Genomic DNA, 27,187 nt, shown 5'->3' on the forward strand with positions numbered 1-27,187 from the left:
ATCCCTGGACTTTGTGGTTGAATCTGTGCTTGAAATTTACTACTCGATTGAGGAACCTTGGAAATAATTGCATGTGCAGAGATTGGGTAGTCATTCAAAAATTATGTTAACCACTATTACTCAACACGGAATGACTCCATGCAACTTATGTGATTTATTAAGCACATTTCTACTCCTGAACTTATTTAGGCTTGCCATAGCAAAATTATTTAATATCGACAAGACATTTCAGCCTTTAATTTATTATTAATTTCTAATATTTTCTAAAAACAAAATTCCACTTTGACTTTATGGGGTATTGTGTGTAGATCAGTGACACTTACATTTTAAATTCAGGCTGTAACACAAAATGTGGAAAACATCAAGGGGTGTGAATATTTTCTAAAGGCACTGCCTTGAAATGGGAGATCTGGCTCTTCAAGAGCCATGTTCTTAAGACAACCCTTAAACATTTCATCTGATGTTACGTTAAGCAAAAAGTGCATTCTTGTGGAGCGAGAGAAAGTAACTCCAAAGCTATAACCGCTCAGTTAAAAATAATAAAAATACAATTCTGAGAGTAAACGTAAGATGTATATCTTGGATTAATACTGTGCAGGTGCAATAAAGTGTTTATCAAAATGTCTGGTGAGACATCTGTACATGAGGTCATTTCTCTCCTCACCAAGCAGGAAAAACACTTTTTTTCCTGAGCCTGACAAGCAGGATCACATTGTAAGCACAAAAACTGAACACAACCCCATAAAGAGGCCAGAGAAAGTGTAAAAGTAAACAGAGACTCACTAGCCTGTTTATTAGGTACACCACCCCATTCACGAAAATGGATCGCTCCTACAGTGAGTCACATGGCCGTGGCTTGCTACATAAAGCAGGGAGAGGCGTTCGATTGAGCGTTTGAATGGGCAAAACGAGTGACCTGAGCAACTTTGAGGGTGGTATGATCATTGGTGACAGGCGCGCCAGATCCAGTATCTCAGAAACAGCCGCCATCCTGGGCTTTTTACACACAAGTGTCTAGGGTTTACCGATAATGACGCAACAAATTAAAAAAACTCCAGTTAGTGGCAGTCCTGTGGTTGAAAACTGCTTGTTGAAGGAGAATGACAAGAATGGTGCAAGCTAACAGGCGGGCTGCAGACAGACAGATAACAGTGCAGTACAACAGTGGTGTGCAGAACAGGCAAATGCAGCAAACGACCACACCGGGTTCCACTCCTATCAGCTAAAAACAAGACGAGGCTCCAGTGGGCGCACGGTCACCAACACTGGACAATTGAGGAGTGGAAAAACATTGCCTGGAACATGACAGTGAGTTCAGTTGACTTGACCGGCCTGGTCAGTCCCCAGACCTCAAACCAATAGAGCATGTTTGAGATGAGATGGAACGGGCTGTTCACAGCAATCTGCAACAACTGCGTGATGCGTCAGCATGTGGAATGTTTCCGACACCTTGTAGGGTATATCTTGGATTAATACTGTGCAGGTGCAATAAAAAAAATAAAAAAAAGTGTTCTGGAGGTAAAGGGGGGTCCGACCCAGTGCAACAATTGGATACCACGAAATTGGGGAGAAAAAGGGGTAAAAATAAAAAAAAACAAATAAAAAAAACTATACACTCACCGGACAATTCATTGGGTACCCAATGTGAGTGTATAGTTTTTTTATTTTTTTTTATTTTATTTTTACCCCTTTTTCTCCCCAATTTCGTGGTATCCAATTGTTGTAGTAGCTACTATCTTGTCTCATTGCTACAACTCCCGTAGAGACGAAGGTTGAATGTCATGCGTCCCAACCAACCAGCCGTACTGCTTCTTAACACAGCGCGCATCCAACCCGGAAGCCAGCCGCACCAATGTGTCGGAGGAAACACCGTGCACCTGGCAACCTTGGCTAGCGCGCACTGCGCCCGGCCCGCCACAGGAGTCGCTGGTGCGCGATGAGACAAGGAGATCCCTACCGACCAATCCCTCCCTAACCCGGACGACGCTAGGCCAATTGTGCGTCGCCCCACGGACCTCCCGGTCGCGGCCGGTTACGACAGAGCCTGGGCGCGAACCCAGGGACTCTGATGGCACAGCTGGCGCTGCCCTTAACCACTGCGCCACCCGGGAGGCCCGGTGAGTGTATAGTTAATAGCTACTTAATCTATTCCATAGGCCCTGATGTGATAAACTGGGGAAGGTGGGGGGTTTGGGAGCTGGCCTGACTGAAGCCTCACAGCAACCATAAAGAGTAGACAGAACAGTTCCGAGAGCAGGGTTGTAGTACTGAGGTCAGCTGCGCACACTAACACACAAACACAGAGCAACATGCACACATACAGTCACCTGGAATGCATTTCAATTAACAGGTGCGCCTTGTTAAATGTTAATTTGTGGAATTTCTTTCCTTTTCATTTGTTTGAGCCAATCAGTTATGTTGAGCCAATCAGGTATACAGAAGACAGCCCAACTTGGTAAAAGACCAAGTCCAAATTATGGTAAGAACAGCTCAAATAAGCAAAGAGAAATTACAATCCATCGTTACTTTAAGACATGAAGGTCAGTCAATCCGGAAAATGTCAAGAACTTTGAACGTTTCTTCAAGTGCAGTTGCAAAAACATTAAGCGCTATGATGAAACTGGCTCTCATGAGGACCACCACAGGAAAGACCCAGAGTTACTTCTGCTGCAGAGGATACGTTTCTTAGTTACCAGCCTCAGAAATTGCAGCCCAAATAAATGCTTTACTTAGTTCAAGTAACAGACACATCAACTGTTCACTACGTGAATCAGGCCTACATGGTTGAATTTCTGCAAAGAAACCACTACTAAAGGACACCAATAAGAACAAGAGTAGGTGAACGGATGATCTCCACATGCGTGGTTCCCACCGTGAAGCATGGAGGAGGAGGTGTGACGGTGCTTTGCTGGTGACACCATGTGATTTATTTAGAATTCAAGGTACACATAACCAGCGTGGCTACCACATCATTCTGCAGCAATACTCCATCCAATCTGGTTTGCGCTTAGTGGGACTATCATTTGTTTTCTAAAAGGACAATAACCCAACACACCTCCAGGCTGTGTAAGGGCTATTTGACCAAGAGGGAGAGTGATGGAGTGCTGCATCAGATGGCTTAGCCTCCACAATCATCCAACCTCAACCCAATTGAGATGGTGTGGGATGAGTTGGACCACAGAGTTAAGGAAAAGCAGCCAACAAGTGCTTAGCATTTGTGGGATCTCCTTCAAGACTGTTGGAAAAGCATTCCAGGTGAAGCTGGTTGAGAGAATGACAGGAGTGTGCAAAGCTGTCATCAAGGCAAAGGGTGGCTACTTTGAAGAAGGATTTGTTTAACACTTTTTTGGTTACTACATGATTCCATGTGTTATTTCATAGTTTTGATCTCTTCACTATTATTGTAAAATGTAGAAAATAGTTCAAATAAAGAAAAACCCTTATAGGTGTGGCCAAACTTGACTGGTACTGTACATATATATTTATTTACATTTCGAACTCTGACATTGTACGTTCTAATGTCTTAATTTCTTGTTATTTTTCATGTATTTTTTAAAAACTTTTGGATTAGGTGTGTTATTGTTTTTCTGCATTGTTGGAGCTAGAAACAAGCATTTCGCTGCACCTGTGATAACATCTACAAAACTGTGTATGCGACCAATTAACTTATTTGATCTCAATCATGAAACTGACTTGACTTAAAGGGAAACGCCACTTTTTCATTAGTCCAGGGTTGATACAATCCACAAATATTTTGCATGTCAGCAGTCAACTTAAATATTGGACTTTCAAGAAGCAAAGTGTCACCGGAAACATGATGCAAAATACACCGGACAAAATACACCGGACAAAATACACAGGACAAAATACATCATGCAAAAAACAACAAACATTTAAAGCCTCACAGAGGGAAACTCACTAATAACAACAACAAAACTGAATGAACGACCATACCATAACTTTATTGTAGATAAACTCAGCTACAATTATTACAAAAGAGAACCAAAACAAAAAATGAATATTAAAGGTAATTGTGATCCATAAGGTGCAGACCTCAAACCTCTGCAGCATGATATTACAGCATGAGTGAAGTTTTTTTTCATTTTCCATGTCCCTTAAAATTCTGCTGCAGGTTGTAATGGCCCATATTTCCCCATACTGAAATCAGTGCATCAACAAGTGTTCCACACCATTCCGTTCCATTCTGCTGGTGTTCCGCTGTTTGGTGACAATGACATTCTCACAAGTTCATTCCTAAAAGTCCCTCCCGGTCCAGACTATCCACCGGCTTCGCTACCCACCAGCAAGCAACTTGCTGCTATAAAGAGTGCATTTGATTTATTTCATTTAATGTACATTTTGTCATCCAAGAAGTTATATATTTTTTTCTTTAACAAAAAAACAACAACACTTTACTCCTTGTCCAATATACCAGCCCTTGTTAAAAATGTATAGGGTCTGGAAAATGTTAGTTTTTTTAGATTGAAATCTTAATAGTACATTACGCAAAATAAAAAAATGTGGAGTAGGGGTACCTTTCTATTGGACATGCACTAAACCATGTGGATCTAGTCAAACATAATCTAGCTAGGGGGGGGGGATAGTGGACTAAACATAATTCAAGTCATGCCTATCAGAGGACATGGTAGTTTATGGGTTACATTACAATTCAATATTCAAATAATTACATTTAAGGTATACACAACACATACGTTTTAGCCCCTGATCTATTGTAGATATCTTTTACTACAGTGCTTTCATCAGATGGTATCCTGCTGTAGGCACATTGTATAATTCTCATCCATTGCCTCTTAAATACAATTGTAAAATACCAGCAAAGCCTAAACCACAAGTTATCCCTCCTCGTCACACAACCATGATATATAACTTACACTTTTCATTTTTTCAACTCTTTCTCTGACATGAGGTAAAGTATGGCGCCCAAGTGCAATGCTCAATTGTGCTACATGTACGAAAAGAAAAAAAGAAAACAAACAATGATTATCCGTTGCCAGTTTGCAATTGATTGAGGCCTATTTTATAACTACACTTCCATAAAACACCTTTACTAAGACTCAGGTTGGAGGCAATGCATCATGCTGCAACATTTAGCTTGAATTAGCACTTCTTAAGGGTGTAAATTCATCAGTGAGAGAAAAAAAAAGCGGTGTGGTTGTGGCACCATATGAGTGATTTCACATTCTTGTTAAGTAATCTCCCCCACATGAAACATTGTGTGCGCACTTTGAAATTCCACATTTTGGGAACACATTTTTATAAACTAAAAATATACACATAATAATAATAATGATAATAATTTAAAAAAGATATATAAAAAAAAATATATAGAAGAATGTTACATTTGCTGTTGTAGTTCGGGGTCAACTGTTGCTTGAGAGCGTGAATCCAGATTGCACTCTATACGATGTCAAACTATATGATATAAAACAAAAACTGTCAGAATATCTACCACTGCAGTTTTAGTAAAAACCTCCCCCTTTAAGTCACACGTGAGTGGAATGATGTTGTCAATAAAGTATACATTTAGCAAGTATAGTATATTTTCACATATTTACATGGCTACACCAAAGTTCAGAAACCAAATGATGTATGGCACCAGGTTAATAGTAATGCATACATACACATACCTACTATGAACAAACAGTGCTTGGCTCGTTGCAGCTACTGTAGGCAAGTTCTGAACCTTCGAGACAATAGTTGCAGTATTCGCTTGGTTAGGATACGATAAGTTGAAAGGCACCATTTTAGTTTGCGTTATTTGTCTGTCAAAGATATACGTCATCAAATAGATACAAGTAACTCTGAGGGAATGTTGTTTATCAGTGCAAATAATTACGATATATATATATATATATATATATAGATAGATAGATATATATATACACATACACACACTATGTTCAAAAGTTTGGGGTTGTTTTTTAAAGAAAAGCACATTTTCTGTCCTTTCAAATAACATCAAATTGATCCGAAATACAGTGTCAACATTGTTAATGTTGTAAATGAATATTGTAGCGGGAAACATCAGATATTTTATGGAATATCTACATCGGCGTTTTATCAGCAACCATCACTCCTGTGTTCCAATGGCATGTTGTGTTAGCTAATCCAAGTTAATAATTTTATGTTAGCACAGCTGAAAAATGTTGCGCTAATTAAAGAAGCAATAAAACTTATTTTAGACTAGTTGAGTATCTGGAGCATCAACATTTGTGGGTTCGATTACAGGCTCAAAATGGCAGGAAACAAAGAACTTTCTGCTGAAACTCGTCAAGCTATTCTTGTTGAGAAAAGAAAGCTATTCCATGCGAGAAACTGCCTTGAAACTGAAGATCTCGTACGCGGTGTACTACTCCCTTCACAGAACAGCGCAAACGGGCTCTAACCAGAATAGAAAGAGGAGTGGGAGGCCCCAGTGCACAACTTAGCAAGAGGACAAGTACATTAGTGTCTAGTTTGAGAAACAGATGCTTCATAAGTCCTCAACTGGCAGCTTCAGTAAATTGTACATGCAAAACACCAGTCTCAACGTCAACAGTGAAGAGGCGACTCTGGGATGCTGGCCTTCTAGGCAGAGTTGCAAAGAAAATGCCATATCTCAGACTGGCCAATAAAAATAAAAGATTAAGATGGGCAAAGGAGCAGACATTGGACAGAGGAACTCTGCCTAGAAGGCCATTATCCCGGAGTCATCTCTTCACTCAACTAGTCTAAAGAAGGCCAGTTTTATTGCTTCTTTTATCAGTACAACAGTTTTCACAATTGCAAAAGGGTTTTCTAATGATCAATTAGTATTTTAGAATGACAAACTTGGTTTACCTAACACAAAGTGCCATTGGAACACAGGAGTGAAGGTTGCTGTACGCCTATGTAGATATTCCATTACAAATCTGCCGTTTCCAGCTACAATAGTGATTTACAACATTAACTATGTCTACACTGCATTTCTGATCAATTTGATGTTATTTGAAAGGGCAAAAAAAATGAGCTTTTCTTTCAACAACAAGGACATTTCTAAGTGATCCCAAATTTTTGAACACTAGTGTATATTAGATTGTTCTAAGTACAGATGTCACAGTAAAACGACTTAAGCATATATGTCACTGCCATAGATATTCATCAAATTGGTCTTGTCCAGAAAAAAAAAGTTTATTTGTACTGATATACAGTATATTTAAATAAGACATAGGGCCTGGCAATGAGTAGAGTGCAGTGTCTTCTGAGGTAGTTTACCTATGGTAGGATTTTATGAGTTGCCACACTGACGGAAAGCCTCAGAGGCATACATGAGATGTACAGTTAAAGTCGGAAGTTTACATGCACCTTAGCCAAATACATTTAAACTCAGTTTTTCACAATTCCTGACATTTAATCCTTGTAAAAATCCCCTGTCTAAGATCACTTAGTATCACCACTTTATTTTAAGAATGTGAAATGTCAGAATAATAGTAGAGAGAATGATTCACGTCAGCTTTTATTTTCTTTCATGACATTCTCAGTGGGTCAGATGTTTACATTCACTCGATCAGTATTTGGTAGCATTGCCATAAAATTCTTTAACTTGGGTCAAATGTTTCGGTGGAGCCTTACACAAGCTTCCCACAATAAGTTGGGTGAATTTTGGCCCATTCCTCCTGACAGAGCTGTGGTAACTGAGTCAGGTTTGTAGGCCTCCTTGTTCACACATGCTTTTTCAGTTCTGCCCACAAATTTTCTATAGGATTGAGGTCAGGCCTTTGTGATGGCCACTCCAATACCTTGACTATGTTGTCCTTTTTGCCACAACTTTGGAAGTATTCTTGGGGTCATTGTCCATTTGGAAGACCCATTTGCGTCCAAGCTTTAACTTCCTGACTGATGTCTTGAGATGTTGCTTCAATATATCCACATCATTTTCCATCCTCATGATGCCATCCATTTTGTGAAGTGCACCAGTCCCTCCTGCAGAAAAGCACCCCCACAACATGATGATGCCACCCCCATGCTTCACGGTTGGGATGGTGTTCTTCGACTTGCAAGCATCCCCCTTTTTCCTCCAAACATAACGATGGTCATTATGGCCAAACAGTTCTATTCTTGTTCCATCAGACCGGGGGACATTTCTCCAAAAAGCACAATCTTTGTCCCCATGTGCAGTTGCAAACCGTAGTCTGGCTTTTTTATGGCAGTTTTGGAGCAGTGGCTTCTTCCTTGCTGAGCGGCCTTTCAGGTTATGTCGATATAGGACTTGTTTTACTGTGGATATAGATACTTTTGTACCCGTTTCCTCCAGCATCTTCACAACATCCTTTGCTGTTGTTCTGGGATTGATTTGCACTTTTCGCACCAATGTACGTTCAACTCTAGGAGACAGAACGCGTCTCCTTCCTGAGTGGTATGACGGCCGCGTGGTCCTATGGTGTTTATACTTGCGTACTATTGTTTGTACAGATGAACCAGACATGTGGAGGTCTCTAATTTTTTTTCTGATGGTTTGGCTGATTTCTTTTGATTTTCCCATGATACCAAGCAAAGAGGCACTGAATTTGAAGTTAGGCCTTGAAACGCATCCACACCTCCAATTGACTCAAATTATGTCAATTAGCCTATCAGAAGCTTCTAAACCCATGATATCATTTTCTGGAATTTTCCAAGCTGTTTAAAGGCACAGTCAACTTAGTGTATGTAAACTTCTGACCCACTGGAATTGTGATACAGTGAATTATAAGTGAAATAATATGTCTAACAATTGTTGGAAAAATAACTTGTGTCATGCACAAAGTAGATGTCCTAACCGACTTACCAAAACTATAGTTTGTTAACAAGAAATGTGTGGAGTGGTTGAAAAACAAGTTTTAATGACTCCAACCTAAGTGTATGTAAACTTCCGACTTCAACTGTATATCTATTAAATATAACACCATACAATCCTCTTCAAACCTCCTAATTCATTCATCAACTTTAGGAACCATTCATTATTTAAATACGTTTCTTGCACACCCACTGTTTTAGGACAACACAGGTGTACAGGATAAATAATGAAACATCTGTGAGGAATGCCATTTTCGAGTGAGAAAGAATCTTAGAATCTTAAGCCCCCCACAGATTGTACAAATCCAGACGTTTTAAGCCACAATTTTGCTGTTCCAGACATTTTCACACCGCGGGCAAATTTGTAGGTTGTAAACGATTGTCGGACAGCTTGGCTTGTTCAGTGTGACAGGTCTGCCGATTAAGTACCGCTACGTGCTGACGGTCGTAGGCTCGGTGTAGAGTGGCTGGTGGTACGAGCTGATTCCGGTGACTGACCAATAGGAACACGGCACACAATAATACGATTATTGTGAATAGTCAGATTACTATAACAGTTCCATTTAAACATTTATATGCTGTGCAAGAAGAATGATTTCCCTAATATTCTTGTTTACATGACAAGGCTGAAATCGGGCTACCTGATGGGAATTTGATAAATGCACCAAATCGCAAATCAAAATAAACGTTCTACCACAGATACCACGCTATTTGATTGAGTGGAAATATAAAGGTTGCTTGTTAAAACTATGCATACTTTCAGTTTTTACACTGCTGTAGTTGACGTAGCCTACATCGGCTGACGTAGCCTCAAGTCAAATCGCAGAATGTGACGACAGAACTGAAGAAAATCTTACAATCTGACAAGGTTGATATCAAGATTTTAATTTGGTAACATCGCACAGTGTGACATGTGACAATCGTAAAAGGCTGAATCCGAAGTAGTCTTGCAAAGGCCTTCGACATACACTAAGTCTGCGCTGGCCACACACGGTGAGAGATATAGAGTGCAATCGGTTTACTTCAACAAGCTACAGTACAGGAGGCCCCCTCCATCTGATCATGGCCAATTCATGTCTTCTTCCTTTGAAGAGGACTGATGCTCAACAGAGACTGAAGGCATTAGTTTAGGCCCATGTATGTGCAGAATGAGAATACCCTCTGGATTTACCCCACCAAATCATCAAGCATTAAATCAATTGGGCAGGGAGAGAAGAAAAACAAAGAAAACACCGATGCAACTGAACCACTACAGCTTGAAGGCTGCTAGAACAGGACAACCAACCCAACTGACAGATTTCAAAAAGGTCAAAGAAAGAGGTATTATAGTTACAGTGCAAAAAGGATGAGAAATTCAAGCTTAATACAACAAAACATAGCACCAAAAACAAATGCATGCAATCAACTGAGGTATTCAAGTGAAGAGGGCTTATTGATACTATTGAGAGAAAATAAAATACATTTAGTCTAAGAGGCTATGTAGTCACATAACGTGGACGCTATGTCACAATGTGTTTGAAGTAAATAATTAAACAAAAAGGCTGGTGTGCATATCCCTAGGAACTGACTTCACATGTGCAACCCTGTAGAGTCACATCTGTATTAGCTTTGGTAAAGTGAAGGGATGTGTGAACCACGATTCTGTTGAAAAAGAAGAACAACCTGTGTCCTAAAGACTGTACTCAAAAGGTGCTCCGAGTCTTACAAAATGACCAACAAAATAAAGATGATCAATCTTGGTATCAAAAGACATTACTTGAGACTAAAGTTGTCGACTTATGTCATAATAATAAACATTTAATATCTCTTTCCCTCTAGATATATTGATAGATTTATAAATGTTTATATAAGCCATCCAGTTGCCATGGTTATTAATACATAAGCTACACGAACATGCATCCTCGAGTGCTGTTTAAAAACTATTTTTAAATTTACAGTAAGCGGGAATGTTGAATTCCTATTCTTTTCTTCAGGATACGAGGGAGGGCCTTAGTATGTAAGGCAAATAATATTTATATTTCATCATAAATGTATATATATATTTTTGTTACATATAGGATTTTGTTGTCCAATCCGACCACACAATTCTGAACATAACAGACCCTAATGGAATAAGTGCAATAATGATTGAGGCTACGTCCCAAATGGCACCATATTCCCTATATAGTCCACTACTTTTGACCTGGGCCATAGGGTCCTATATAGGGGATAGGGTGCCATTTTAGACGCATCCTAAGAATAGCATCTCAAGACAGAGTTCAGACAGAGGTGGGCCACACTGGTCGTCTTCACTGGTGGTCTGGCCTCTGCTTGCCATTTCCTTAGCAATAGCATTTTAAAAACCGCTTTAAAACTGGCACTAGTGCACAGACTGAGGAGTATAGCGTTTTTAGATATACACCTTTGATTTGAACTATGTACAAATCTAATACTACTCATAATACGCATACGCCTAACATCTCACTGACACAAAGCAAAGGTTAAACAAACAAAAAGTCAAATAAAAAATAAAAAAAGTGAGAAAAAAACAAAGAAACACCTGACCTTTTTTTCTTCTTTTTAACACTTTGCTATACGTTAATAAAGCACTCTTGTGATTACACAAAGCAGAGAACAGAAGGAAAGGAAAGATTGTGTTTGCAAAAAATGTAAAATAAAATGTGAAATCCGTTACAACGAGATCAGCTCTCGTTGTGACTTCCCCATGTCTCCACAGAACGTTCCCTGGCTGCCTTGGTTGTGCCATTGAGGGCTGAAGATACAGGACTAATGCTGCACTGTGTTGGTAGCTAGCATCAGTTGCTAGCACTGGTAGCTAGCTACTGGTTAGCGTCAGTAGTTAGCATCAGTGGCGACTAGCTAACATCAGTAGCAAGCTAGCATCAGTGGCTACTGGCTAGCGACAGTTGTAGGTAGATAGCGTCAGTTGCTAGCATCAGTAGCTAGCATCAGTAGCTAGCATCAGTAGCTAGCTAGTTAGCGTGTGAAGCTCAGTTGTTTGGGACCTGAGGTTGGTTGGCTTTGAGGCTGCGCAGGGCCCGGCGCGCGGCAGCAGACTTGGCGATCCGGTAGCTGCGGCCCACGCCTTTGAACTTGCCCTTGCCCACGACCTCCACTGTCACACGGACCTTCCCGTCGTACGTCCGCTCCGCAGGGCTGAGAAAGGGGGCATTGAATTACATACAGGACAATAAAGTGAAGTGGCATCCTAGCAACATGGTCAGGAAAGCTTCCATTCTAGAAACTAATTAAATATTGTACAATGCATATAGATTCTATAATATGTGAATTATAGAATATATATGGGGTAGGGGGTGAGTTAATGGAAAAGAGAATATAATAATTGCAATCAAGTAAGTAAGCAAGCCAGCTAAAACGGTTAAAAAAATATACACAGTAACAGTCAAAAGTTTGGACACCTTGTCATTCAATGGTTATTCTTTATTTTTCACAAATTTTCCACATTGTAGAATAATAGTGAAGACATCAAAACTACGAAATAAAACATAAGGAATCAATGTTGTAACCAAAAAAGTGTTTTATATTTTATATTCTCTCAACCAGCTTCATGTGGTAGTCACATGGAATGCATTTCAAATAACAGGTGTGCCTTGTTAAAAGTTCATTTGTGGAATTTCTTTCCTTCTTAATGCGTTTGAGCCAATCAGTTGTGTTGTGACAAGGTAGTGGTGGTATACAGAAGATAGCCCTATTTGGTAAAAGACCAAGTCCATACTATGGCAAGAACAGCTCAAATAAGCAAAGAGAAAAGACAGTCCATCATTACTTTAAGACATGAAGGTCAGTCAAAATGGAAAATTTAAAGAACTTTTAATGTTTCTTCAAGTGCAGTTGGAAAAACCATCATGCGCTATGATGAAACTGGCTCTCATGAGGACCGCCACAGGAAAGGAAGAGACGGAGTTACCTCTGCTGCAGAGGATAAGATCATTAGAGTTAAATAAACGCTTCACAGAGTTCAAGAAACAGACACATCTCAACATCAGCTGTTCAGAGGAGACTATGTGAATCAGGCCTTCATGGTCAAATTTCTGCAAAGAAACCACTACTAAAGACACCAATAAGAAGTAGACTTGCTTGGGCCAAGAAACACGAGCAATGGGCATTAGACCGGTGGAAATCTGTCCTTTGTTCTGATGAGTCCAAATATGAGATTTTTCGTTCAAACCGTGTGTCTTTGTGAGGAGCAGAGTAGGTGAACCGGATGATCTTCGCATGTGTGGTTCCCACCGTGAAGCATGGGGGAGGAGGTGTGATGGTGCTTTGATGGTGACACTGTCAGTCATTTATTTAGAATTCAAGGCACACTTAACCAGCATGGCTACCGCAGCATTCTGCAGCAATACACCATCCAATCTGGTTTGCGCTTAGCAGGACTATCATTTGTGTAGGGGTATTTGACCAAGAAGGAGAGTGATGGAGTGCTGCATCAGATGACCTGGCCTCCACAATAACCCGACCTCGACCAAAATGAGATGGCTTGGGATGAGTTGGACCGCAGAGTGAAGGAAAAGCAGCCAAGAAGTGCTCAGCATATGTGGGAACTCCTTCAAAACTTTTGGAAAAACATTCCAGGTGACACTGGTTGAGAGAATGCCAGGAGTGTGCAAAGCTGTCATCAAGGCAAAGGGTGGCTACTTTGAAGAAGGATTTGTTTAACACTTTTTTGGTTACTACATGATTCCAAGTGTTATTTCATAGTTTTGATGTCGTCACTATTATTCTACAATGTAGAAAATAGTAAAAATAAAGAAAAACTATTGCATGAGTAGGTGTCCAATCTTTTGACTGGTACTATGCACACACACACACACACACACACACACACACACACACACACACACACACACACACACACACACACACACACACACACACACACACACACACACACACAAAGTATTCAGATCCTTTCACATTTTGTTACTTTATAGCCTTATTCATTTGGAACCACCAAGACTCTTCCTAGAGCTAAGGAATTGGGGGAGATGGGCCTTGTTCAAGGAGATGATCAGGAACCCAATGGTCACTCTGACAGAGCTCCAAAGTTCCTCTGTGGAGACGGGAGAACCTTCCAGAAGGACAACCATCTCTGCAGCACTCCACCAATCAGGCCTTTACGGTAGAGTGCCAGACAGAAGCCACTCCTCAGTTAAAGGCACATGACAGCCCACTTGGAGTTTGCCAAAAGGCACCTAAAGGACTCTCAGACCATGAGAAACAAGATTCTCTAGTCTGAAGAAACAACGGTAGAACTCTTTGGCTTGAATGCCAAGCGTCATGTCTGGAGGAAACATGGCACCATCTCTACGGTTGAGCATGGTGGTGGCAGCATCATGCTACAAGGATGTTTTTCAGCGACAGGGACTGGGAGGTTAGACAGGATCGAGGGAAAGATGAACAGAGCAAAGTACAGAGCAATCCTTGATGAAAACCTGCTCTAGAGCACTCAGGACCTCAGACTGGGGCGAAGGTTCACCTTCCAACAGGACAACAACCCTAAGCACACAGCCAAGACAGCACAGGAGCGGCTTCAGGACAAGTCTCTGAATGTCCGTGAGTGGCCCAGCCAGAGTCTGGACTTGAACCCAATCTAACATCTCTGGGGAGACTTGAAAATAGCTGTGCAGCGATGCTCCCCATCCAACCTGACAGAGCCTGAGAGGATCTGCAGAGAAGAATGGGAGAAACTCCCCAAATACAGGTGACAAGCTTGTAGCCTCATACTCAAGAAGACTCGAGGCTGTAATCGCTAACAAAAGGTGCTTCAACAAAGTACTGAGTAAAGGGTCTGAATACTTATGTAAATATTTTACCTGTTTTTTTTTATTTTGATCAATTTGCAAAAAAGTCTAAAAACCTGTTTTACATTGTCATTATGGGGTATTGTGTGTAGATTGATGAGGAAAATTAACAATTTAATCAATTTTAGACTAAGGCTGTAACGTAACAAAATGTGGAAAAAGCCAAGGGGTCTGAATACTTCCCGAATGCACTGTATACACACACAACAGAAATCCTCCTACCTGAACTTGGCTGTCTCAGGCTCCATCTCCAATAGCTCCCGCACCGGAGAGCGAGGGACATTAGCCGAGAATTTCTCTGCGGGGGGAAAAGAAAAACGTTATAACATGAACCCTCATCTTTTTAACTCCTCAATATGATGATCACTGGGACAGACATATGAGAACATTAATAGTTAGTAAATCATTGAAACTAAAAGCCTCCCTGCATGAACTGCCAAACAATCAGAAAAGAGAAAATCAAAACGTGGAAGAAGTAGTTTCTCGCTCTCCTCCTTACCTATGAGTGGTCTCATCATTGGATAATACACTTGCCACACTGTCTCCAGTGACATTCTGCTATCCATGTAAATTGCTCCAGCTAGTGACTCAAAGATGTCTCCCATTGCCTTGGGGACCTCAATGTCCTCCTCTTTCGCCTCGTCTTCCTCTGAGCGCCGAAGCTGAAGGAAAGGGGGAATAACAGATGCCGTAAAAGTAGTTTTTGTTAAGGTGGAAAAAAATATGTTCTCACGTGTGGATTGAATGTTGTTGTTTTTTTGGTCTGTGCTCTAGTACGGCATCTTTCTAATAACTCGGACTGAACATGGTCTCCCATGTGATATCATAAAAAAGTAAATGTTTGCTATAGAGTGAATTGAGCATTTTCCTTTGGAAAATTAATATCTGAGGATAATTTTTCGAGATATCCAATTGGTAGTTACAGTCCCCCGAAGAAGCCGCACTGCTTTTTGACACACTGCTTGCTTAACCTGGAGGCCAGCCAATTTGTCAGAGGAGAAACAGTCCAACTGGTGACCGTGTCAGTGTGCATGCGCCCGGCCCGCCACAGGAGTCGCTGGAGTGCGACGAAACAAGGACATCTCGGCCGGCCAAATCCTCCCCTATCCCGGACGACGCTGGGCCAATTGTGCACCGCCTCATGGGTCTCCCGGTCGTGACACAGCCCGGGATCTAAACTGGATCTGTAGTGACGCTTCTAGCACTGCAGCCTTAGACCGCTGCGCCACTTGGGAGGCCAAGTGTTAAATTCAAGTAATACAAGTATTGAACTGTATTTAACGTCCAATGCAACTGTTTTTACCTCAATATTAAATTGTTTCTGGTTAACAATTAAGTACCTTACAGTGAATGTTTTAAAATAAAATGGTAGAAAATGAAACAAAACTTAGCTTCAAAGAGCAATTTCTCAAGAAAGGAGTGGCCTGAGTGAAAGGGGAATCTGAAAATGAGCTGTTATTGGCAGAGAGGTTTGGAACCATTTCTTATTGGTCTATTAACTAACTTACCACCGGGTGATGTCACCAGACAGGCCAAAACTCCCATCTCACCAAAACACGCTGAGATTTCAGATGATCTTTTCAAACAGCTCTTACACTAAAAGGGCTTAATTGTCATTTTCAATTTCACAGTATTGTTCCAAACTCAGTGTGGAAATGTATATAAAACACAGGCAAATCACATTTTTTACTGCACTGTGCCTTTAAAGTTATTACTGTATTAAGTTTAATAGCAAATACAAAGTCAGCTGTACCCTCACACACACTGGAGACCCAGAGACCCCGCCGTCCAGTTGAGCTATTAAGGGGAAATATTTACACATTTTCCTAAATTAGTTTTTCTTCTTTAAAATATTTTAATGTTATCCCTTTGGCATAAAACAAGCTCTGCTCAAACGAGATCCGATTCACTGCCAAGATAAGCACTTAAAAATAAATTCAATCCAACTGGATTTAATATAAATGTAATTTTATACTGAACATTCCAAAATCTAAATCTAAAACAGATTCATATGAACTGACAGCCTATGTTTTGGGACTTTTATGTTAGGGGCAGAAAAAAACATGAGTATGTCCCACAAAACATGTTTAAATGTTAGTAATTATCAACAAGGCCAAAAGCTATCATTAGGTCTCTACAAAGATTTCTTGGTAGAAATATACACTGGGGTATGCTGGGAAAATGTGGAACAATAGAACAAGAGTACAACAGATGTACACCCACAACAACAAACAAACAAACACCCCAGAACACACATAACTTTTGTTCCACATCCATAAAGTACAAGTAAATACACTACCACAACAAAACACCACACTTCTTCAACAAGGATGCATCCCAAATGGCACCCTGTTCCCTATATAGTGCACCACTTACAGGGAGCCATTCGAGATACAATCAAACTTTACAATTGCGAGGATGGGACCACCATAAACCCACCTCAGAGTCCATGCCTTGCATTTCGTTCTTCTCCAGCTGGAATTGCACAAAGTCGTCGATGACATGAAACAGCTCGGGCGACACAGCCTTGAAGTACTTGTGGAAGTCGTACTGGACGGCCAGGGAGGCGAAGATAGTGTTGTTGACCAACGCCGAGCGCAGGTCTGTGAGCACGCCAGGAGAGTGTTGGCGCGGGTCTTCATAAAGGTGCTTCGTTATGAGGTAGTCTAAAATTGCATCACCAAGAAACTCTAGTCGCTGGTAACAATCTGGGAAAGAGAGAAAACGAGGGAGGGAGAATGGAGTGGAAGTATGAGGGAGAGGAAGTGTCAATCATTCTACAATGGAACAAAATTATATTAAAGGCACACTACAGAACGTGCTGGAATTACTACAACATTTTAGAAACAATGCAATCTTATGCAATATGTGCATTCCTTCATTAGGCTTCATCCATTTTGAAATAGATTCCGTAGGAAACTCATGCTTACCAGTAATGGTGTTGTAATGGTAGGAGGCGTGTGTGAAGGCTTGCAGCAGGTAGGCCTTGTTCTGGAAGGTGTAGCTGATCTTCCTCTCAAAATTCTCAAAGCCGGAGATGAGGTGGTTGAGGGTGAGCTCGGCGTCCGGGTGGTCAAATATGCAGCGGGGTGGGATCTTCAGCCAGCCATACTGGAGGTCAAGGTTCACGACCTCTATGACCCCGCCCTTCTCCTTCAGCCTCCTCCTCTCAACCGGTAACACCTGGTTCATGATAGTGATAGGTTGTATTATTAAGTAATTCTTCATGTGATGGCTCAGGAATGTAACTTGTACATTTGATTTTCCCATAGGTCACATAGTTGCTTTGGATAAAAGCATCTGCTATTTATAATAAACATTATCACAGGCATCAATTACCTTGAGGAACATTAGAACTAGAGTGAACATTAACACAACAGTAGAGGTAGTTTAATATATTAGTCTACATTAACACAACAGTAGAGTTACTTTAATAGATTAGAGTCTACATTAACACAAGGGTAACAGCAGAGGTAGACGATAGAGAGAGGTGGTGTATCTAAGGCCATACCTTGAGTCCCAGTGAGCAGAGGAACATCTGAGCAGCCCTCTCCCCACAGCTGGTGAGGTAGCAGCCCAGCAATGCCTCCACACAGTCAGCGATGCTCTTGTCAGCGATGCATTGCTCTGTGTGCAGGTCATAGGAGATAGACTGTTTCCCCAACTCCGCCCCACAGTTCTCCTCCGACGGGTTCCAGAAACCCACCACGAAATCATCCTCCTCCCCTGCCTTGCTAGGGTCCAGGTAACACATGGCATCCCACGAGCTGGAATAATTCACAATCATTTGATATGTCTACTTATTAATTAAGTGGTATGCCAAATCAGTCATTAATGCACTGTCCATACATTTAGGTAGAATATACAGTACCAGTCAAAAGTTTGAACACACCTACTCATTCAAGGGTTTTTATTTATTTCTACTATTTTATACAGTGTAGAATAATTGTGAAAACACCAAAACTATGAAATAACACATATGGGATCATGTAGTAATCAAAAGTTTTAAACAAAGATTCTTCAAAGTAGCCACCACTGTGGAATTTCTTTCCTTCTTAATGCGTTTGAGCCAATCAGTTGTGTTATGACAAGGTAGGGGTGGTATACAGAAGATAGCCCTATTTGGTAAAAGACCAAGTCCATATTATGGCAAGAACAGCTCAAATAAGCAAAGAGAAACGACAGTCCATCATTACTTTAAGACATGAAGGTCAGTCAATCTGGAAAACTTGTGCAGTCTCAAAAAACATCAAGCGCTATGATCAAACTGGCTCTCATGAAGACCGCCACAGGAAAGGAAGACCCAGAGTTACCTCTGCTGCAGAGGAAAGGTTCATTAGAGTTACCAACCTCAGAAATTGCAGCCCAAAGAAATGCTTCACAGAGTTCAAGTAATAGACACATCTCAACATCAACTGTTCAGAGGAGACTATGTGAATCAGGCCTTCGTGGTCGAATTACTGCAAAGAAACCACTACTAAAGGACAGCAAAAATAAGATAAGACTTGCTTAGACCGGTGGAAATCTGTCAAAATTTGAGATTTTTGGTTCCAACCGCCGTGTCTTTGTGAGACGCAGAGTAGGTGAACAGATGATCTCCGCCTGTGTGGTTCCCACCGTGAAGCATGGAGGAGGAAGTGTAATGGTCTGTGATTTATTTAGAATTCAAGGCACACTTTACCAGCATGGCTACCACAGCATTCTGCAGCAATACGCCATCCCATCGGGTTTGCGCTTAGTGGGGCTATCATTTGTTTTTCAACAGGACAATGACCCAACACACACCTCCAGGCTGTGTAAGGGCTATTTGACCAAGAAGGAGATTGATGGAGTGCTGCATCAGATGACCTGGCCTCCACAATAACCTGACCTCAACGAGTTGGACCAAAGAGTGAAGGAAAAGCAGCCAAGAAGTGCTCAGCAAACATAGGAACTCCTTCAAGACTGTTGGAAAAGCATTCCTCATGAAACTGGTTGAGAGAATGCCAAGAGTGGCTACTTTGAAGAATCTCAAATATATTTGGATTTGTTTAACAGTTTTTTGGTTACTACATAATTCCATGTGTTATTTCATAGTTTTGATCTCAACACTATTATTGTAAAATGTAGAAAATAGTTCAAATAAAGAAAAAACGTTGAATGTGTAGATGTATCCAAACTTGACTGGTACTGTATATTTTTACCTCTTTTTTATATATTGTATGACATATCATTTTATGTATGATTCTGCATATGTACCAAGTTGTTCAAATAAACAATCGATTGTATTATAATAATAATCAGCCCTGAATGCTGATTGGCTGAAAGCCATGGTATATCAGACCGTATACCACGGGTATGACAAAACATTATTTTTACTGCTACAATTGCAGTGGTAATCTATGCATAGTCACCTTACATCTACCGACATGTACAAATAACCTCAACTAACCTGTTTCCCCGCACATTGACTCAGTACCAGTACCCCCTGAATATAGCCTCGTTATTGTTACACAATGTTATAGTGTTAATTTTTATTCTATTTTTTATTTCTTGAAATGCATTGTTGTTTAGGAGCTTGTAAGTTAGCATTTAATGGTAAGGCCAATTTTAACCAGTTTATAATAGCAATAAGCCACCTCGGGGGTTTGCGGTATATTGCCAATATACCACGGCTAAAGACTGTATCCAGGCACTCTGCTTTGTGTCATGCTTAAGAACAAATAAAATAAATTGTATTAGTCACATGCGCCGAATACAACAGTTTTCACCTTACAGTGAAACGCTTATTTACGAGCCCATCACCAACAACGCAGTTAAAAAAAATATGGATAAGAATAAGAAATAAAAGTAACAAGTAATTAAAGAGCAGCAGTACAATAACAATAGTGAGACTATACACAGGGGGGTACGGTGGCACCGGTTAGTTGAGGTAATATGTACATGTAGGTAGAGTTATTAAAGTGACAATGTATAGATGATAACAACAGAGAGTGGAAGCGGTGTAAAGGGGGTGCAATGCAAATAGTCTGGGAAGCCATTTGATTAGATGTTCAGGGGTATTATGGCTTGGGGGTAGAAGCTGTTTAGAAGCGTTTTAGACCTATACTTGGTGCTCCGGTACCGCTTGCCATGCGGTAGCAAAGAGAACAGTCTATGACTAGGGTGGCTGGAGTCTTTGACCATCTTTAGGGCCTTCCTCTGACACCGCCTGGTAGAGGTCCTGGATGGCAGGAAGCTTAGCCCCAATGATGTACGGGGCCGTTCACACTACCCTCTGTAGTGCCTTGCGGTTGGAGGCCAAGCATTTGCCATACCAGGCAGTGATGCAACCATGGTGGTGCAGCTGTAGAAACTTTTGAGGATCTGAGGACCCATGCCACATCTTTTCAGTCTCCTGAGGGGGAATAGGTTTTGTCGTGCCCTCTTCACGACTGTCTTGGTGTGCTTGGACCATGTAAGATTGTTGGTGATGTGGACAAGGAACTTCAAGCTCTCAACCTGCTCTACTACAGCCCCGTCGATGAGAAAGGGGGTGTGCTCGGTCCTCTTTTTCCTGTAGTCCACAATCATCTCCTTTGTCTTGATCACATTAAGGGAGAGGTAGTTGTCCTGGCACCACACGGCCAGGTCTCTGACCTCCTCAATATAGGCTGTCTCGTCGTTGTCGGTGATCAGGACTACCACTGTTGTGTCATCAGCAAACTTAATGATGGTGTTGGAGTCGTGCCTGGCTGTGCAGTCATGAGGGAGTACAGTAGGGGACTGAGCACGCACACGAGGGGCAACCCTGTGTTGAGGATCAGCGTGGCGGATGTGTTGTTACCTACCCTTACCACTTCCATCAGGAAGTCCAGGATCCAGTTGCAGAGGGAGGTGTTTAGTCCCATGGTCCTTAGCTCATCGATGAGCTTTGAGGACACGGTATGCAAATTGGAGTGGGACTAGGGTTTCTGGGATAATGGTGTTGATGTGAGCCATGACCAGCCTTTCAAAGAACTTCATGGCTACAGATGTGAGTGCTACGGGTCGGAAGTCATTTAGGCAGGTTACCTTAGTGTTCATGGGCACAGGCACTATGGTGGTCTGCTTAAAACATGTTGATATTACAGACTCGGACAGGGAGAAGTTGAAATGTCAGTAAAGACACATGCCAGTCGGTCAGCGCATGCTCGCAGTACATATCCTGGTAATCCATCTGGCCCTGCTGCCTTGTGAATTTTAACCTGTTTAAAGGTCTTACTCACATCAGCTGCGGAGAGCATGATCACAGTCATCCAGAACAGCTGGTGCTCTCATGCATGTTTCAGTGTTATTTGCCTCGAAGCGAGAATAAAAGTAGTTCAGCTCGTCTGCTAGGCTCGTGTCACTGGGCAGCTCTCGGCTGTGCTTCCCTTTGTAGTCTGTAATGGTTTGCAAGCCCTGCCACATCCGACGAGTGTCAAAGCCGGTGTAGTATGATTCTATCTTAGTCCTGTGTTGACACTTTGCCTGTTTGATGGTTTGTCGGAGGCCATAGCAAGATTTCTTATGAGCTTCCGGGTTGAAAGCGATAGCTCTAGCTTTTAGCTCAGTGCGGTTGATGCCTTAAATCCATGGTTTCTGGTTGGGGTATGTACGCACAGTCACTGTGGGGATGACGTCATCGATGCACTTATTGAGGAGGAATCCCGGAACATATTCCAGTCTGTGCTAACAAAACAGTCCTGTAGCTTAGCATCTGCTTCATCTGACCACTTTTTTATTGATCTAGTCATGGGTGCTTCCTGCTTTCATTTTTGCTTCTAAGCAGGAATCAGGAGGATAGAATTATGGTCAGATTTGCCAAATGGAGGGCGAGGGAGATTTTTGTATGCTTCTCAGTGTGTGGAGTAAAGGTGGTCCAGAGTTTTTTTTTCCTCGCTGGTTGCACATTTAACATATTTTTTGAAATTTGGTAAAACGGATTTAAGTTTCCCCGCATTAAAGTCCCCGGCTACAAGGAGCACCACCTCTGGGTGAGCGTTTTCTTGTTTGCTTATGGGGGAATAAAGCTCATTCACTGCTGTCTTAGTGCCAGCATCAGTCTGTGGTGGTATGTAAACAGCTACGAAAAATAAAGATGAAAACTCTCTAGGTAGAGTGTGGTCTACAGCTTAGCCTACTCAATCACCTTTTATAGCCTCCTGGGCCAAATACAGCGTTCCTCATTGAGTTACCTGAATTCCTATCGGACCTTGTAGCAGATAATATAGCAGTAGCAGATAATATTCTAATCTTTGCTGACTTTAATATGCACATGGAAAAGTCCACAGACCCACTCCAAAAGGCTTTCGGAGCCATCATCGACTCAGTGGATTTTGTCCAACATGTCTCTGGACCCACTCACTGTCACAGTCATACTCTGGACCTAGTTTTGTCCCATGGAATAAATGTTGTGGATGTTAATGTTTTTCCTCATAATCCTGGACTATCGGACCACCATTTTATTATGTTTGCAATTGCAACAAATAATCTGCTCAGACCCCAACAAAGGAACATCAAAAGTCATGCTATAAATTCATAGACAACACAAAGATTCCTTGATGTCCTTCCAGAATCCCTCTGTCTACCCAAGGACGCCAGAGGACAAAAATCAGTTAACCACCTAACAGAGGAACTCAATTTAACCTTGTGCAATACCCTAGATGCAGTTGCACCCCTAAAAACTAAAAACATTTCTCATAAGAAACTAGCTCCCTGGTACACAGAAAATACCCGAGCTCTGAAGCAAGCTTCCAGAAAATTGGAACGGAAATGGCGCCACACCAAACTGGAAGTCTTCCGACTAGCTTGGAAAGACAGTACCGTGCAGTATCGAAGAGCCCTTACTGCTGCTCGATCATCCTATTTTTCCAACTTAATTGAGGAAAATAAGAACAATCCGAAATTCCTTTTTGATACTGTCGCAAAGCTAACTAAAAAGCAGCATTCCCCAAGAGAGGATGGCTTTCACTTCAGAAGTAATAAATTCATGAACTTCTTTGAGGAAAAGATAATGATTATTAGAAAGCAAATTACAGACTCCTCTTTAAATCTGCGTATTCCTTCAAAGCTCAGTTGTCCTGAGTCTGCTGATATTAATCGGCCTATATTGAATCTTCCATTCCTCTCAAACATTTTAGAAAAGGCTGTTGCGCAGCAACTCACTGCCTTCCTGAAGACAAACAATGTATATGAAATTCTTCAGTCTGGTTTTAGACCCCATCATAGCACTGAGTAAATGACCTTTTAATGGCATCAGACCGAGGCTCTGCATCTGTCCTCGTGCTCCTAGACCGTAGTGCTGCTTTTGATACCATCGATCACCACATTCTTTTGGAGAGATTGGAAACCCAAATTGGTCTACACGGACAAGTTCTGGCCTGGTTTAGATCTTATCTGTCGGAAAGATATCAGTTTGTCTCTGTGAATGGTTTGTCCTCTGACAAATCAACTGTACATTTCGGTGTTCCTCAAGGTTCCGTTTTAGGACCACTATTGTTTTCACTATATATTTTACCTCTTGGGGATGTCATTCGAAAACATCATGTTAACTTTCACTGCTATGCGGATGACACACAGCTGTACATTTCAATGAAACATGGTGAAGCCCAAAAATTGCCCTCGCTAGAAGCATGTGTTTCAGACATAAGGAAGTGGATGGCTGCAAACTTTCTACTTTTAAACTCGGACAAAACAGAGATGCTTGTTCTAGGTCCCAAGAAACAAAGAGATCTTCTGTTGAATCTGACAATTAATCTTAATGGTTGTACAGTCGTCTCAAATAAAACTGTGAAGGACCTCAGCGTTACGCTGGACCCTGATCTCTCTTTTGAAGAACATATCAAGACCATTTCAAGGACAGCTTTTTTTCATCTACGTAACATTGCAAAAATCAGAAACTTTGTCCAAAAATGATGCAGAAAAATGAATCCATGCTTTTAACACTTTTAGGTTAGACTACTGCAATGCTCTACTTTCCGGCTACCCGGATAAAGCACTAAATAAACTTCAGTTAGTGCTAAATACGGCTGCTAAAATCCTGACTAGAACCAACAAATGTAATCATATTACTCCAGTGCTAGCCTCCCTACACTGGCTTCCTGTCAAGGCAAGGGCTGATTTCAAGGTTTTACTGCTAACCTACAAAGCATTACATAGGCTTGCTCCTACCTATCTCTCTGATTTGGTCCTGACGTACATATCCACACGTACGCTACGGTCACAAGACGCAGGCCTCCTAATTGTCCCTAGAATTTCTAAGCAAACAGCTGGAGGCAGGGCTTTCTCCTATAGAGCTCCATTTTTATGGAATGGTCTGCCTACCCATGTGAGAGACGCAAACTCGGTCTCAACCTTTAAGTCTTTACTGAAGACTCATTTCTTCAATGGGTCATATGATTGAGTGTAGTCTGGCCCAGGAGTGGGAAGGTGAACGGAAAGGCTCTGGAGCAACGAACCGCTCTTGCTGTCTCTGCCTGGCCGGTTCCCCTCTTTCCACTGGGATTCTCTGTCTCTAACCCTATTACAGGGGCTGAGTCACTGGCTTACTAGGGCTCTTTCATACCGTCCCTAGGAGGGGTGCGTCACTTGAGTGGGTTGAGTCACTGATGTGATCTTCCTGTCTGGGTTGGCGCCCCCCCTTGGGTTGTGCCGTGGCGGAGATCTTTGTGGGCTATACTCGGCCTTGTCTCAGGATGGTAAGTTGGTGGTTGAAGATATCCCTCTAGTGGTGTGGGGGCTGTGCTTTGGAAAAGTGGGTGGGGTTATATCCTTCCTGTTTGGCCCTGTCCGTGGGTGTCATCGGATGGGGCCACAGTGTCTCCTGACCCCTCCTGTCTCAGCCTCCAGTATTTATGCTGCAGTAGTTTGTGTCGGGGGGCTAGGGTCAGTTTGTTATATCTGGAGTACTTCTCCTGTCCTATCCGGTGTCCTGTGTGAATTTAAGTATGCTCTCTCTAATTCTCTCTTTCTTTCTCTCTCTCGGAGGACCTGAGCCCTAGGACCATGCCTCAGGACTACCTGACATGATGACTCCTTGCTGTCCCCAGTCCACCTGGCTGTGCTGCTGCTCCAGTTTCAACTGTTCTGCCTGTGATTATTATTATTTGACTATGCTGGTAATTTATGAACATTTGAACATCTTGGCCATGTTCTGTTATAATCTCCACCCGGCACAGCCAGAAGAGGACTGAACACCCCACATAGCCTGGTTCCTCTCTAAGTTTCTTCCTAGGTTTTGGCCTTCCTAGGGAGTTTTTCCTAGCCACCGTGCTTCTACACTTGCATTGCTTGCGGTTTGGGGTTTTAGGCTGGGTTTCTGAACAGCACTTTGAGATATCAACTGATGTACGAAGGGCTATATAAATACATTTGATTTGATTTTATCATGAGATACTCTACCTCAGACGAGCAATAGCTCAAGACTTCCTTAGATATCGTGCACCAGCTGTTATTTACAAAAATACATAGTCCACTGTCCCTTGTCTTACCAGACGCCGCTGTTCTATCCTGCCGGTACAGCGTATAACCAGCCAGCTGTATGTTGATAGTGTTGTCATTCAGACACAACTTCGTGAAGCATAAGACATTACAGTTTTGAATGTCCCGTTGGTAGTTTAATCTTCCACATTGGTTATCGATTTTATTCTCCAAAGATTGCACGTTTGCTAGCAGAATGGAAGGAAGTGGGGGTTTATTCGATCGCCTACGACTTCTCATAAGGCAGCCTGCCCTCTGGCCCCTTTTTCTCTGTTCCCGAGAAAGCAGTATATCATTTGCGTCGGGCTCGTCAGACTCATTAAAGGAAAAAAAGTAGTCTGCTAGTCTGTGGTGAGTAATCACAGTCCTGATGTCCAGAAGTTATTTTCGGTCATAAGAGACGGTAGTGGTAACATTATGTACAAGATAAGTAAAAACAAACAACGCAAATAAACAAACAAAAAAAACTATCGGTTGGGGACACAGAACATCAGCCTTCTTCTCCGGCGCCATTTTACTACTAAAACAGCCCTTAGCCATGGTATATTGGCTAAGGGCTGGTATGGCTTAGGTAGGCCGTCATTGTAAATAAGAATTTGCTCTTAACTGACTTGCCAAGTTAAATAAAGGTTAAATAAAAAATACCACACCCCGTCGGGCCTTACGGCTCAAATATAGCGCTTTGCCTCCTAGGTGCTCAGGTACAACTTCACATGGGATTGGGGGAAACTCACCTGTAGTCAAACTCATCTGCTGAGCCACTACCGCTAGGCTCTGAGGGGTAGTGGGGGGTGGGGACCGGGCCAGGTTTCTTGGGGGGTTTCCACTCCCCGTAGCTGGGCTCGGCTGCAGGGGAGGAGGAACGGGCGGAGGGGCTGGGACTTGGGCCAGGGGTGGCGGGGGCAGGGGGGAAGGTACCGAGGGAAATCTTCTTGCCGAAGGCACCGGAGCCAATGAGCATGTTGTCGATGAACTTGATGTGCTCCTGGTAGTAGGAATGAGTTAATCAATTAGTCGATCGAGGACATCCTTATCGATTAGAAATTAACACATTTAAATTACATTTTCCATAGCTGAAAATAAAAATGTGT

General features: G+C 41.9%; 1 protein-coding gene across 1 annotated transcript in view; it reads right to left on the minus strand.

Annotated features, from left to right (window-relative positions):
* Positions 1-6,814: 6,814 nt before the first annotated feature.
* LOC139383315 (dicer 1, ribonuclease type III) overlaps positions 6,815-27,187 on the minus strand; it is a 70,132-nt gene continuing 49,759 nt past the window's right edge. The window contains exons 28-34 of the mRNA XM_071127801.1: positions 26,831-27,081; positions 18,148-18,403; positions 17,567-17,819; positions 17,076-17,344; positions 15,136-15,298; positions 14,859-14,934; positions 6,815-11,967 (exon numbers count right to left, since the gene is read on the minus strand). Coding sequence (XP_070983902.1) covers positions 11,802-11,967; positions 14,859-14,934; positions 15,136-15,298; positions 17,076-17,344; positions 17,567-17,819; positions 18,148-18,403; positions 26,831-27,081 — 1,434 coding nt within the window. The 3' untranslated portion in view covers positions 6,815-11,801. The remainder of the gene's footprint in view (positions 11,968-14,858; positions 14,935-15,135; positions 15,299-17,075; positions 17,345-17,566; positions 17,820-18,147; positions 18,404-26,830; positions 27,082-27,187) is intronic.

This window comes from Oncorhynchus clarkii, chromosome 25 (genome assembly GCF_045791955.1).
Source record: "Oncorhynchus clarkii lewisi isolate Uvic-CL-2024 chromosome 25, UVic_Ocla_1.0, whole genome shotgun sequence".
Classification (NCBI taxonomy): Eukaryota; Metazoa; Chordata; class Actinopteri; order Salmoniformes; family Salmonidae; genus Oncorhynchus; species Oncorhynchus clarkii.